Below are 16,003 nucleotides of genomic sequence, written 5' to 3'. Positions count from 1 at the left end.
TCAACCTTAATGAGCATCCCAGTCACAATTATGTTCTTGTCAAATTTTAAGAATTTAAGTCATTAAATTTTGGTTGATTTACAGAAATTCTGTTTGGTATACAGAAACGTATTCTAATGAAAATTCAAGGTTCCTGAAAAAAGTTCGATATGTGGGGAGTTGGACTGTACTTTTATTATTCAAATTTACTTTGTTCAGTGTTGTTTTGTTTTTTGTTTTTTTTTTTAAGTTATATGTTCAAAATCAATAATATGTTGAGATTGGTTCATTTGCCTAGCAGAAAAGTAGCCACCATGACTGATGACTAATTTTACATCAACCAGGTTATCTACAAGTATAACACTTTTCATTGTGCAACAATAAAAGTTGTCAAATTTTTAATTTTTAATTTTTTTGTATTTTCCTATTATCTTACATGAAATTATTAAAGTAGAAATAAAAAGTCTTTTTTACACTTCCACAGTTAATGATAATTATTACTGGATACTAATACTTAACATTCTTTAATTTAGAATTTAATTTTAACTATTCTATCTGCATATTTTACATGTGTGCAAAAGCGAGAATCATTACATAATTTTAATTTAAAAGAATTTAGGCATTTCTTATTTGAAAGCTAATTAACTATATTGAAATTTTTCGAACATTTAAAACAAAGAATTTACGGTGTGATAAATGTTACTTAATTCAGTTTTCAATTAAAAACCTAAGTTAAAAAATGGTTGTTTAAGCAGATTAGAAAACAAGAAAGCACTCAAAAACCATTTTATAAAAATGTTAATTTTATTTAAAGCCCAAAATTGGTCATTTCAATTGTTAAATAATCATGAATGATTGGTTACTGAAGAAATCGTGTAAATAATTGAAAAAATAATGAAATAATTTTTTTATGGTTTTGTCTTGTTTTACTAACTTATTCCATTAAATTTTGAATTTAAAAAACACAGTCATAAATACGAAAATATCAATTCATTACCCAGTCTAAAGTTATGTCATACTAAAATTTCAATGCATGCTAAACAATTTTATGTTCTTTGAATCTTCTTTCTTTTTTTTAACTTTCTGAACAATTCCTTTAACTACTAGGTATTGAACAGGGTTGTCACAGAATGTTATGATTTGTAAAATAGGGTGTATTTTTATAGTAACAGTTTCTGGTTTGAAAAAGTTTTTTGAGTTGGATGTAATTTCTAATTTAGTGTTAATATATATTTTAAATATATCTATATTTAAATTTGTAAAATAAAAATTTTATATGAGTTTTTGATTTTAGAGTTAAGAAGTAAATTTAGAGAAAAATAACAAGCAGACTGTGAATATCAAATTACTAGGAAAGGTGTGCACTCATCTCCCTTCTTTAATATTAAAGAATTTTTATCAATTTTTTTTTTAACATTCTACATATGGTTTTCATTAACCTTTGGATTCATTAAATTTTGTTACTTTCTTATTAATATAAGAGTGGCAGTATTTAAACTAATTTGCCTAGTCTAAAAATGTTCTCTTATGTAATTCTTGAATTCTTTGCTTTAGAAAACTAAAGTTTTGCAGTTGTAATTTTTTTTAATTTTCATAAGTATATCCTGTAAAATTTTACTTAAAATAAATGTACAATCTCGAGTTAATGTACAATTTGAAAATGGAAAAAATTGGCCCTTCTCTCTTTATTAACAACTGAAAAATTCCCAAGTAACTTGTTCTAGGTATTAAACACGAATTGGATTAAAATAAAAAACCATGATTCAATACATGAATTTAAAATCAGTTTTATCTTTTGTCATACACAATTTTGTTCTAAACTAACCACCAGCACCTGCAAAATAAAATTAAAAATGAAAGAAAGTCATTTTTATATTATAATCAGTTATAATATAACTGATATTGAGAGATTGACAATTGAGAATATTTATTTAATTACAATTATTGGCTTAAAAACATAAGTAAAACAAGATAAATCAATAATAATGACAATAGTAATAATAATAGTAAATGACAATCATAAAGCAAGTAAATAAAAAAAGTATAGTAATAACACAATAATAAGAATAATAGTAGTAATAATATTAGCAGACAGCACAATGGGCAACAGTAAACAACAATAATAATATTAAATGTCAATAACAAACAAATAATCATAATGTCAATAATAATAAACGAGAATACATACAAAACAAAATTTAAAGTACTCATCAGGATATATTCACAGGTAGATAAATAATGAAAAGTAGAAATCAGTCCTATCGACAAAATAATTAGCATGACCACTAGTCTTGTATTAACAACAATAGTACAATAGGTAAGACAAGAATAAAATTCTTTTACTGCAAATAACTTTGCTGTTCAGAAATAAAACTACCCTAACAATTGATGAATGAAATTTAGTACATTATCCCTTTCACATATCGTCTTACAGTAACTCACTGAACCGTTTCTTGTTTTCATGTACTGGATTTACTTGTAACATCACTGTAATTGCGTCGATCCTAAACTAGAAATTCACTACTTCACTGACCTCCTCACAGAATATTCTCGCCGACTCACATCTCGCAGACCTTCATCATAACATTTCGCTTAGACCGATTCACAGAACTATATCATAGCTCTTTCTCCCAAACTCACATCATAATATCTCGCTTCGACTGATTCGCAGAACTCCCATCGCAGACTTTATCTTGCAGACTCTCCTTGCAGAGCTGATTTTTAATCATTCTTCATCGTAGTATTTATACTCCTGTTTTCTTACCTGCCGGGCCAGACCCCAGTTGAGCGTGAGAACGATCGACTGAGCTGTTCATTCCTAACCTGGGTTTGGGAACTCTTCTCAGAAAAAAAATTTGTTTAGGTGTGTCAGTGGGCAGTATAACAAAAGATGATTGTTAAACAGAACTGTGTTACCTTTACTAAAAGGGTTCTTTTTAGCTTTTTTCTGGATTTCTCCCACTATTATATTTTCTACTACTTTTTTTCTTAATTGATAGGAATCCATTACAGAGTCCATTATACCGGTCTTGTTACAATATTATAAATATAAAATCAATTATTAAGCATTATAGGTATAAAGTTATGTTATAAAATAAAATCATAACTAGTTACCAGATTAATTACAATTTTTTTCTTTAAACTTGGTCTGCAAAAATATATAATGGCCAGTTTCCTTATTTTGTATAAGAGCGTTTCAAATTACTTTCCAGCTTTTATCTTATTCTTCTAGATTTTATTTAACTTTTTAAAGAAAACTCATAAAGTTCACTGTACAAAATGATCAGATATTGTGGTTATGTGCAAGAAATAAACAAAAATTACACATTGACTTATTTATATTTAAAATCAGTTTTTATTATCTCTTTAATGAAAGCAAAATTATTTCATAGACTTCTGCCTGGTATTAAATTAAATTGAAAAAAAATAATAATACCTGTGCAGGATGTATTTTATAAATATAAGTATAGATTTGTATAAGAGTTTCTTGAAAAGAGTTTTAAAAAATATTGTAAATTTCCTATTTCATACTTCTGTTAAATTTTTTTGGTAATGAATTAAGTGACAGCTTTGCATAGTGAAATAATGTAATATTATGTTGTGTCCATTATTTTTTAACTATCCTATCTTAACTTTATTCTCTATTTTAAAATTGTAAATGCAGATTGTCAATGACAATGTATTGCACATTTTTTGTAATGAAAAAATATTAGGAGCAGATCAAAGTAATGTATTTGTCAATTAAAAATTAGATTGAATATTATCTCATAACAGAAGTTCTATATAATTCTAAAAGACAAAACAAATAAAACAGTTGTACTGGACTAGCACTTTGGGTGACATGTTTTCTTTAATATAGGATTTCCATACTTGAAAAGTAATGATTTGCTTCATATCATAAAGACAAATTATTACTCGATTAAAATTTCTTTCTACCAGGTAAAATCTTTAAATATTGAGATTGTGTTTGGTTGAAATATAATTACTGGTGTAATAATAATAGTTATTACGCTATTGTGGATGTTGAGGATTCAACATGATCAGTTGTTCTAATCACTACAGCATTATCGTTAGGTCATATTGCAAATGGTGTACAAAAAAGAATATTGGGGTTTTAAAACTATTTAATATCTCCAAACTTTACCTTACAGTAATGAATCACAAATAAAATCTTACAGTTTTTACCTACAAGTATTCAATCTGAACATTTAACTGGCATGTCTAGAGCAATGGATGCAACAGCTGCTTTGATCCTATGCCTCAAATACTTAAAAACCCAAATGAAAAAATCACTTAGGGTTAGATCAGTGACCTTGGAGGCCATCTCAAACGAGCTCTGCCATCTGCTATCCATGCCAACCGATCCAGTGGTTGGGGAAAATTTCATTCAGCTTTCCTGTACAGAGTTATAGTGAGAAAAGTTGCACCATCTTGTTGCCAAATAAAATTCTCTGGTCCACCTTGAAGTCAAGGAAAGAGCCATGTACCTTCTGATAAGCAATTCCTGTTATGCTTGGCTTCAGTGAAAAAGAATGACCCTTAAACTTGCCATCAGAATATGACAAAAAACATTTAATTTTGGAGAGGCCCTTTTACATTATTGAATTCATGGGGATTTTCTGACATTGTGTGTAATAACTTTTCCATTAAGATAAAATGTTGAATCACTAAATACAATTTCAAAAAATTTTTCAGTTTTGTCTAATCTGTCTATGCATTACTGTTTTATTGGTTTTTTTATTGCAATTTAAACTGAAAATTGATTGTAACTAGTTTTACTTTATTAGTGATTAGAAAGCTTATGAACCGGGTTAAGGAGTCATGTGGTTTATTTTAGGTATTTTGATGTAATATCGCTTCAAAAAAAAACAAATTGTCAACTGTTGCCATAGTTCTGTTTTCCTCATATAATATAGTACCACTTGCATTTGCTGCTTGCATTGTATTGTTACTGGAGTATTTAAGATAAGGGGTGAAAAAATAAAATGCATATGTATATCTAATATACAGCAGTAATATATTAAGATTTGTATTTAATAGTTAAGAACTGGTGAAACTATTAATGGCCAATATAAATCAACATATAGTTGAAGAGCTGAAGCTAAACTTTTAACTTTGTAATGCTGAATTTAAAAAAAAAGATTGTGAATTCATCTATATTTACATTTGGTTATAGTTTACTCTGTTATTTCACACAACAGAAAAAGTAATTATCGTTATGGATAAGTTGTGATAAACAATATTTTTCATGATTAGTAGTTATTTTTTTTATTCTTACGTTTTCGTGAACCATTTAATATCGCTTTATATTAATTATAATTTTTTTAACTATGTATAAATTCATTTTAAAATTATGAAAATATTTTATTTATATTCAAAAATCATTTTCGTCTTATATCATGAAAACTATTCGATACCTGTTCAGCGCTACGAAAAATGAACCGGTTTGAAATTTTAGTTTATTAATTGCGTTCGAGGGACGCGGCTCTTGGATAATGTGCGTCGAACTTCGTTGTGAATGAAGAAGCTCTGTTTCCCCCACCCTGTTTGTACTCTCCCCCTCATCACCTAATTCTGGGAATGTGTTGTGGAGGTTCTCACCCATAGACAGCCTCCCCGCCCGAGTGCTGTCCTAAAAACATACCTCAAAATTGTGCAGTTCGGAAAACATCGTTGCGCCTACAGAATTGCATTATTGACGTCGCTTGCAGCCACCTGCTACGTATTACTACGAGAAACACGTTTATCTTTTAACCAAGCGCACTTATTTATTTTATCAGAGGCTTGTTTTCACTATAACCATCTTATTTCTCGTTTACCGCCATTTATTATACTTTATAAACTATATCGTGTCCAATTTATTTTTTGAAAATGCCAGTAATGGTTTGCATTTGCACGTAGTGCCGATTTATGTAAAGGCGAATTTCAGAATACTTTAACAATGGTCTTATAATTACGTATTGTTCAAAAGAATAAAAAAACAGTATTGCTGTAGAAACCACCGATCCCCTTTTCGAGTGTATCGTCCCCATACCTCAGTAAGTAGACTCTGAGAGTGATTTTGAATCGATACAGCATTTTTCATCAAGTAATTAATTCTGAATCCACGTACTGAATTTTGTTTTATGTTAATTGTCCAATCTATAAAAAATTAAGTATATATTAAATGTAAACATGTCATAAGACTATATTAATATAATGCATGAGATAAGTCCATCACTTATGTTTTTTGGGATTTAATTAAGATCTTTTTTCTTATAAAATGAATGTGAATTAACATGACTATCAATTACCAGATGTTGATTTTTTTTTAGTGCATTGGATAAGAAACATCCATTATTAAAGAACTCATTATGAGAAGTGTAGTAATTTGACCGAAGCAACTTAAAAAAACCTCATCTAAAACACTTAATGAGAAAATTGTGTAATAGCTCTATTTAATGTTTTCTAAAAGTGCAATTTCACATTTTTTGAAAGTGGATCGTTATAAAAAAATGTTTTAAGTGTAAAACATTTCATATTAGATAGAGACCAATGTATACTTATTAATACCACCTTGCATGTACTTATGTATTTTAATGGGGAAGGTGATTAACCTTACCCATATAAGTAAATTATAATGAAATAATGTAAAAGAAATAATGAAAAGCTAAATTCTGACCATTGCGTCAAGTTGCCTACTTTTCACTGGAAATTTGGACGCATTTAAGTTACTTAAATAAATTTTTTCCAGTTACAAAATTAAAGAAATTTTTTCCAGTTACAAAATTAAAGAAATTTTTTGTTTTATCACTAAAAGCCTAAATTATCTGAATGTATAAAAAAAATGTAGATTTTTTTCTGTGAAACAAAGAATAAAAAAATGTTTGATCTCATATCACAGTTAAAAATTACATCCTTATTGCAGTTCCTACAGTAAGGATAGTGACTTTCCTAAATCTTCACACTCTGAATTCTGAAAACAATAAATATAAAACAACATTGAAAACAATGGTGATGTGTGCCTATAGTACTATACTACATATTGTCCGGCACTAAGTAAAATATGTAATTAAATTACAACTTTGTTCTTTTGTTACATTATTTATTGACAGATGAAGAGTGTATGACTGACATAACAAAGAAAATAAATTAAATGTTATAAAAAAGAGAAATAGATATTATTAGTAAATTATTCTTTTAATTAAATCCATTGAAAGAGAAGGATCAAAAGGTAAAATATGTGAGTATTGCATAGGTCAAAGGTATGGGAGAGACTAGCTTTTAGATTCAATGCAGATTATAAATTAGTAGGAGACAATGCCGTTTTCAAAAATTAATAAGTAGTTACACATGCAGTCTAGTTTACATATATTTAGTTTTAGATTTTTATTTTTTTTAACAGTTCTTGACCATTCTTCAATAATTGTTTAGCATAGTTCATTCTTTATGCACACAATGATTAGCCGAAATCTCAGAAACAGATTATGATTGTAAAACATATCTAGTAGCAGTTGTCAATTCAGTTAAGTAAAAAATTAATGCAAAGAAATATATGCAGACTAGAAGATAATGAAGTTAAAATTTGAGATTTGTGAAGGACTAATCTAAATTACCTAAAAATCTTAATTCAAAACATGAGAGAAATTTTTTGAAAGCAATTGCATAAGGGTCTTTTACGCAGTGCTGAGGTAGGGAAAAATATTGTCATTTTTCATCAGAAAAAAGTTATGCTTTTATAGCTATTATTGTTGGGAGCTAAGCTCACAAGTTGTAATTTTGTTTTTAACAAAGTCTGTTTTGTTTTTCTTTAGTGATGGATTTAAATTTATTTTTTGCAGGTGGTGCACTTGATAACATATGAATGTGATGTCATATACGAATGTAGGGTGTGCCGTAACTTATTTAGAAGTCTTGCTAATTTTATTTCCCATAAAAGAGTGTACTGTACCCGTCGATTCAATCATGTTCAAGCCAGCCCATCGGTAAGTATAAATGCAAAATAATTGTGTGGTTTTAATATTCAAGAAATGATAGATATTTTCAAAATATCTACTTCTAAATCGCTCATGGGTTGTCTTTCATTAATATTTTGCAATAGTAATGTCTAGTTACAGAAATTATTTTTGCTGATTGTTTGTATTTTTATTTTGGAATTGCTTAATGTATGGAAAACTCTTGTATGCTTTTAGAAGTTGTTCTGTAAAACAGATTCATAAATGCTGTGACATGGAGCAGTAATCGAATAAACAATGAATAAGTTAGAAAATCTAATTATTCAATTAAAGAGTGAGCTGTCAATTTTTAATGAAAGGATTTTTTTCCATTCCATTCAAGATGCATAAAAGATAATATTGGAATTACAGACTAACAATTTGATGATTTCTTTAGCCTCTTTATTGTTGTATAAAGAACCTTCTTTATGAATGGATGGATTCACTCTATATTACAAACCTTATTTTCTCTCTTATTTTGTAAGAATAATTTATGAAAAGTCTGCTGTTTTTTGAAGACCAATTCTAATTTTAAGGAATGTTCTCATTCTTTTAAAAATTTGGTTTTCTTTTTAATGTCAATAAGTTTTTGAACATAATTATATTTTACTGTTATTTCTGTCAAGTGATCTCCGACTCCTTTCAATTTTTAAGTTACAGCTTACATATATTATTGCTAGTCCTTTTTAAAATCTGTAACATTTTATAAATTTACCACCTATTAATGGATATAAATTTTTTTGAATGAGCTGCCATTAAGTACAATAAAATGTAGAATTTTGGTTTCAAGGTTGCAACAAGGAGGTGAAAAGAGGTTTTATTTTCTAATCAAAATCTCTTTCCTATTGTTTTTGTTATTTATTTTCCTTAGTTGCTAAATGTTCCCTTAATTAACCCTTTAGATTTTACGATTAAGGGATGCTCTTAACCTCCTTGAAGGACTGGCACAAGTCAATATTTGTGCCAGCCAGTCTGGCACAACCGATTGACACAGTCTTGGCATTTATATTTATACAGATTACTTAATTCGTATTGCGTACTGGCATTTATATTTATTTTCTTTAGTAGTATTATTGTTCTATTCCTGACTTCATTATCATTTACCAATTCTACTGGCTTTAAGATGAACTGTTTCTATTATAAATTAGTTAAGTCTAACATCAACAAATAAAATACATGTATGATAAAGAAAAATTATGTTATTAGTGCCCTTTTTTGGATCAATGTGTGTGCCATATGTACATAACTTTGACAGATCCACTATAATTTGTCTTCCAGTTTAATTTTAATTTGCTGAGTGGGATTACAGAAACAGAAGGTAATTACAGTAATATTGACACAAGTAATAATAAAACAAGACTGCCTTTTAAATGTAAAAAATGTTATCCATGTGATTGAAAAACTTAACTTAGTGCTTAATATCTTGTGTATCCTGTACCTTTTATGGGTGGGTAGGAAGTCCCTTTATGCTAGTTATGAAATTATTTGGATAGATTACCTTCTATGAATCTAAAATATCTATGTGGGTTCCACCATGTTCAAAGCACAACTGTATGTGCCTCCATATCTGATTGTTCATCTGCAACAGCATATCAGGAGTGATAATTTTAAATTCTGACCAAACAGCATCTTGGAGCTGCTCATTGTTGACATATCTGCATTTTTGGATCTCTTCTTTTCAAAACTTCAGAGCGTATTGTCAGGTGTGGTGAGGTGTCAGGGCTTCTTTGCTGGCCAATGTAGTCTTAAGTCTTCTGACCCACATCCGATCCAGCAATTCGAAACTTTCATGGAGACATCTGCAGACATTCAAAGCAAATTTTGCTGGAGCACCATCTTGCTGAATTGTAAAGATGTTGGCGATCTCTTTTGCCATTAATTCTGGAAGCAACCATTCATCGATCACTTTCAAATAACTGTGTTGATTAACTGCACCATCGAAAAAATAAGGACCAAGGAGATGTGCAGCAGTCATCCCAGCCTAAATCATAATTTGAGGTGGATGGTGTTTAATTTCCTCAAAAAAGTGAGGATTGTCTTTCATCCAGAAAAAAAAATTTGGTTATAAGAGCTTCAATAAATTGTACACTTGTCTTAGAACAGGACGTTCTTTTTATCATTTGCTCTCAGAAAACGTTCAAGCAGTAACTGAACACATATCAATGGCCAAGGTCATTGTTACTCAACTCATTAACTGTGGCTGGACGAAAACATTTAACTATCAAGTCCTTCCGCATATGGTCTTACATTGTTGATTTTGAAATGTCTTAACTCTGCAGAATGTTTACATGTTGATCGTTGAATTGATGTGTCTCCACAGCAGCACACGTCTCAAATAAAGTGCTCGGTTTCCCATTGTGTGGTGCATCAAGAGGACTTCCTGTTACAAAAATTTTCATGTATGGTACGTGATAATCACGATTCCAAAACACACAAACATTCATAATGTTTTATTAGCGTGTGGATGTTTGTGGACCCACATACTAGCTAACAAATGCTCTTCAACAGTGAACTCATTCCTATCTGCCATCATTCCACACTAGATACGACTAAGGTAATCCCACCACAATGAACACACCGGATGATCTACACCTTTCCCAGCAGCAGTGAGCAATATCAGCGTTGAGAATTGGTAGCAGTAGAGCTTAATTAAGTTGGATTTATTACAGTATAAAGGGACTATCCACTCACCCCATATGTATTTACTTATGTCTAGTATGTATTTTAGATATTAATTATGTAACTTTAATTATTAAAAAAAGAAATTAAGAGAAGAAGAAAGTATTGTAGCTGATGAAATAGCATCCATTCATTAGGTAAACTTAAATTTTATTATTTACTTTGTTCATGTATAATATCACATGATGGTACTGAAAGTATTAAATATAAAAATTAAAACTTTTTGCTTATAAATACAATCTGTAATGAAAGCAATACATTAAGGAAAATTTACTATTTCATTTCTTGTGAAGCATGATTCATCAGTTACCAGAAAATGACAAAGGAGATTGCCATTTTCTAGTTAACCGGGTGCTCTTTGATGTGGATAAGTATCACAATATTCTTGAACTGCAGCCAAACTATTCTTGTTTATTTTACTGTAAATTAGTATCATGTCTGTATACTCATCAAATGAATACACATTTGCATTGTTTCCCCATTATGTATTAAAGAAAATTTCACTAAAATTTGTAAAAACTGTTTTCTGAATTATACACAGAATCTCACAGATACCTTAATACAATACCAAAATCACCATCAAGATTATTCAAACAGTGTTTCAGAAAGTTAATAGTTGATCAGCTACAATTGCCAACCTATGAAAAAAATTTGTTATATCATGCTGTTCAAATTTTTTTTCACAATTCAGTTTTTTTTTTTATTAATAAATTCAATATTCTATAATCAGTGTTTTCTTAAGTAATTTATCATTAAATCTTTTCAAAATTAAATTTTCTAGATTTCTAATTGAAAAAAATACAACTTAATTAACCATTTAACAAAATTTTCTTACGTTATACGCAAAAATGTGATAATTTTTACCCCCAGTTTTTGAGTTCACCAAATCATATACAGTTTTTTAAAATTTGTATATTTGTTACTACCACAAAATAAGAGTGCCTTGAAATTTTTTCTCTCTAGGATATTGTTTCCTGAAATGAGATAATGAAAGTTTGAAAAAAAAATTGCTTAGAATAAGTTTTGGAGTTTCAATGTTTTACAATATAGAGTTCAAAAAACAAAATGTTAGTTTGGTTTGTAAATTATGTGTGCTTTTGAAATATTCAGCATAAATCCAGATATAATATTCCACTTTGCCATATATTTATTTTATTCTGTTACTGATTAATTTTTTGAATGTAAAAATAAACTTTTTTATTGAATATTACTCAAAGGCACCATTGCTATCTTGTAATTAATGCTTAAAATTTCATCACAGACATCATATTTGATCTCTAAGAATTTATTTATTTTAGGCTTAAAAAAAACTTTAATATTATATTGTAAATTCACAGAAAAGTACAGGTAACAAATATCTTATGAAAATTACATGATATCTGTAACAACTCATTATGTTTATACTTCTATAGAGATTTAACAATAATAATGTTTGTGATTTAACCCTAGGATAAAATATAAATAAAAGAATCGGCAAATAGTGATAAGAGTGGTTATTTCATTTATTATTGAAAATATTACAATATCCCTAAAACATACCAATATTTTAAAACGTGAGAGAAATTTTAGTTACGTCATTTGAAATAAATAAACGATTTATGATCAACTAAATATGAATCCACATTTGTTCTTTTTTTATAAAAGAAAAATATAGAAATGGCTGTTGGAAAAAGTGCTTTGAATGGTACGAATAAAATTATTTTATATTTCAGTGATATAAAAAATATAAGATAATACTGATTAAAAAAGAACTGATGGTCGATCAAACTGATCCTTTATATGTTTTTTTGTATTTTTACAAAATTATTAATTAATTGACTGATTAATCCATCTGAATGTTTTCCTTCTCAGAAATAAATATTGAAACTTCTCAAAAATAATATTGAAACAGCCTTCTGAACTTTGTTTGTGAACATTTTTTTTTTCTGATTGAAGTGTTCAAATGAAGGTGTTCAGATAGTGACAGAAGCCTAGTGTACTGAAATCTTATCTAATGGATGTCCTTAATTTTCTTCTTGAGTGATGGAACGATAATTTTTACTATATACTTTAACAGTAATTCAGAAGAACTATGCTGAATTACGTTGTTTGCTTCAGTTTTTGAAAAAGTTGGACTAGGTTTTTTAAAAAGAGAATCTAATACAGCTTTTCTATTTTCTTGAGGGAAATGTTAATATTTTATTCATCAAATGTCATTAGTTGAGTTATGTCTTTATATAATTAATTTTCTGTACAAAAACTTAATACTTAGTGTCTTTCAATTTTTAACATTTAATTATTAAGCAGACGTCAGGACTTTCTGTAACAGAAATCAGTGTCTTCCTGTTTGAAATCAGTGTCCATGTACTTTATACTTATTTTATAATTTATCTGTGAGAAATTTATTTTTGTAACATACAGCTGTCTGTTTCTTCGCAAACTTCATCATTTTAAGTAGTATGTTAATAAGCAGAATTGAGTTTCTTGATTTATACTTATGCCTATTTAAGTCAAAGCACCATCATCTGATATGATTTGATGGATTACCAAACTAAGATTACAGTGCAATTATAAGTGGGTTCTGAATGACTTCATCAGTAATTATTGGAGTTCATCAGCATTAATTACCAAAATCTTCAAAATTTTTATTCATTATAACAGTTTTTATAAATTTCATGACCTTGAATTTGTAATGCGTTGCTGTAATTCACTTTTATGATTTTTACTTTTAAAAATTATCTTTTTTCATGTCTATAGAATTCACAGCAGCGTTAAGTGTTTCCATTGGTAAATGCCAACAGCTAGCATTTGTAAAACTTGTGTAAATCTGAATAAATATTTTGGTACTGTAAATTTTCGTAGATATAAGTACATATTACATTACTGAAAATATTCCAAAAAATTTTAAGCTTTTCAGCAGGCTGTTGCTTAGTTTTATGACCAAAGTTAAAGATTGATTTATACAGAGGGACGTTAAAGGAAGGGTCTTCAGTCGTACTTAGCTGCTCCAAAATATTTATTCTGATTATCCTACCCTACTAAATGGCATTTGTTGCATGTCTGTGGGTGCATCCCCCCTTAGCTTAGCACAGGAATGTACTGATCACTAACAGAAAATCCCGGTTCATTAGTACATGTCTCGTGGTGGTCAGGTGTATACTTATTATATTATTAACTATTGATATACCGTATATATATCAACGTTTTGGGAAAATTTAGTACTTTTTAACTGGATCTAATTTTCAGACAAAAATTCCAAATATCTCAAAAATGGTTTGTCCTAGCACTCTGAAAATTTTGTTTGATCCCCATGCCTGTACCTCTTCCACTCTCGGTGGTATCCATTGGATCATAATGTTTTCAATTCTCCCCAGGGTGCTGTTTGGAAATTGGTGAGGGAGTGCAATGGGGTGTCACCATAATATCTTTGATTTTCACGATTAAAACAGCGTATGAATCAGCACATTGAGTGCTAAGTGTAATGCATCGGGTACACTCTTACATCGACCGGATCTTGGTTATCCATAAATTAAATTGTTTAGCTCTGTTTAGATTGCACTCGCCCACCGTAAAACATACCGATCCAATCTTTTGCTAAATACACTCAAACCTGTGTGCTAGTGCAGCTGTAAAGTATAAACTTAAGACTAAAAAGTAGAAAATAATAAATAAGTAAAAAAAAAATTTTAAATCGCTCTTAAATTAAACACACTAAATGTAAAAAATAATTTTAGGACAGTATCTCAGAATGGATTTGACAATCTTCATTCATGATGAATGGTCTAAGAGTGGGGTGCAAACACGCGTAAGAAAAAATTGGCAAAAAATATCAGATTTTTAATTTGAAGCTATGACTTTCACATAATCTTACATATCACCATCAAAGCTTGTTGTCAAATCCATTCTGAGATACCAACCTAAAATTATTCTTTACCTTTAAGTGCATTTAATTTAAGAGTGATGTTTTAAAAACTCTTTTTACATATTTTTTATTTATTTATATAATTGTTTTTCTTCATAAAATAATAAACTGTAATCAAAAAGTAGGCACTGGAATGTATCGATCACTAGCGGAAAATTCAGATTTGTTAGTATCAATTTCTAGAGTTAAATTTCTAATTTAACTTTTGTTATATCAATTTTCATCATAAAAAAAAATTTTTTTTACACAAAAGGTAATTGATTTTGGATATCTAATAATCCTATTCTGAGATATTGCCCACCAGAGCAACCATCCCGGAGGGCCTTACTGCAGAGGTGTGCCGAGCACACCTCCACAGCTAGTATGGGAACTATTCTGATACTGATAATTTCATTTTTGCAGTACTTAAATTGACAGACTATTTAAGTAATAATTTGATCTGTTTGTAATATCATCTTATAATGCATTCAACTATTATTTACTTCATTTCATTGTTCTGTCAGTAATTTTCATTTGATTTGTTGAAGGCTGAAGACCATACTATCTTGGTCGAAGAAGATACAGCTGAAAATTGTTCTAACACTCTGCCATCGCGAATTACAGCTAGACAAGATCTGACTTCTATTATGCAGACATCAGCAGCGCAGTATTATAAAGAAGTAGAAGATAAACTTGTTTCTCGAGATATTAATCGCTGTGATGCAACTGTGCACCTACAACCTATTGAAAATACTACTTATGGTGTTTATCAAACAATTGGCAAAAAAGGCAATGAAAAGCTTATAAAAAACCAAGTTAGTATAATTTACTTTTAATTGTATTTTAGGTAAAGTTATATAGTTTTACAGATCTTTTATTGATTTTTAGTGATGTACCCCTGGTGTAATTTCTGTTTCTAGAATTCTGGTAAGAAAAGAAAGCTTGAAGGAATGTGAAAATAATTTTTGAGTTCTGGAAAACAGGGTTGTCAGCACTGACCATTCAGTGTTTAATTAAGTTTTCTTCTGTTGGAGGATAGCTTCATCCCTTAAAAAAAATAATTTAAAAAATTGAATCCAGATTATTTGAAGTTTTTAAAAATGTATTTATCTTATCTTTTTAAAATTGTAAGACAGATTGTAGGCAGAAGTTCCAAACAAATTAGTTCATTTCAAGGTACAGTGCAGTAGGTAAATATATAATAAGCTTGTAATGAAACTGGCCAAAAGCACCTTAGTACTTTATCTAAAAACATTAACTCTGCACATTATTAGAAGAATAATAATCCTATCTAGTAATTTAATAACAATACTAATATCCTAATATTATAATATGATGCATCACTGTTAATTCTTAATCATTTAAAAAAACATCATTTTTATTATCAGAATCATTAAATTTAAAAAACTATAAATTAAAGAAATTCTTGATTATTTTGTACTGTGTTTTTTACATAAAATGTAACTTTACTGTTTTGTTAATTTTTCATAAC

General features: G+C 28.9%; 1 protein-coding gene across 2 annotated transcripts in view; it reads left to right on the top strand.

Moving 5' to 3' along the window:
- The window catches only part of LOC142334293 (uncharacterized), a 187,374-nt gene that overhangs the window by 47,246 nt on the left and 124,125 nt on the right, over positions 1-16,003 (top strand). For both annotated transcript variants that reach the window (XM_075382215.1, XM_075382216.1), the window contains exons 3-4: positions 7,800-7,943; positions 15,060-15,326. In XM_075382215.1, the coding sequence (XP_075238330.1) occupies positions 7,800-7,943; positions 15,060-15,326 (411 nt within the window). The remainder of the gene's footprint in view (positions 1-7,799; positions 7,944-15,059; positions 15,327-16,003) is intronic.

The sequence above is a fragment of the Lycorma delicatula genome, chromosome 1 (assembly GCF_047948215.1).
Source record: "Lycorma delicatula isolate Av1 chromosome 1, ASM4794821v1, whole genome shotgun sequence".
NCBI classification, from domain to species: domain Eukaryota; kingdom Metazoa; phylum Arthropoda; class Insecta; order Hemiptera; family Fulgoridae; genus Lycorma; species Lycorma delicatula.
This window is presented reverse-complemented; position numbering and strand designations above follow the sequence as displayed.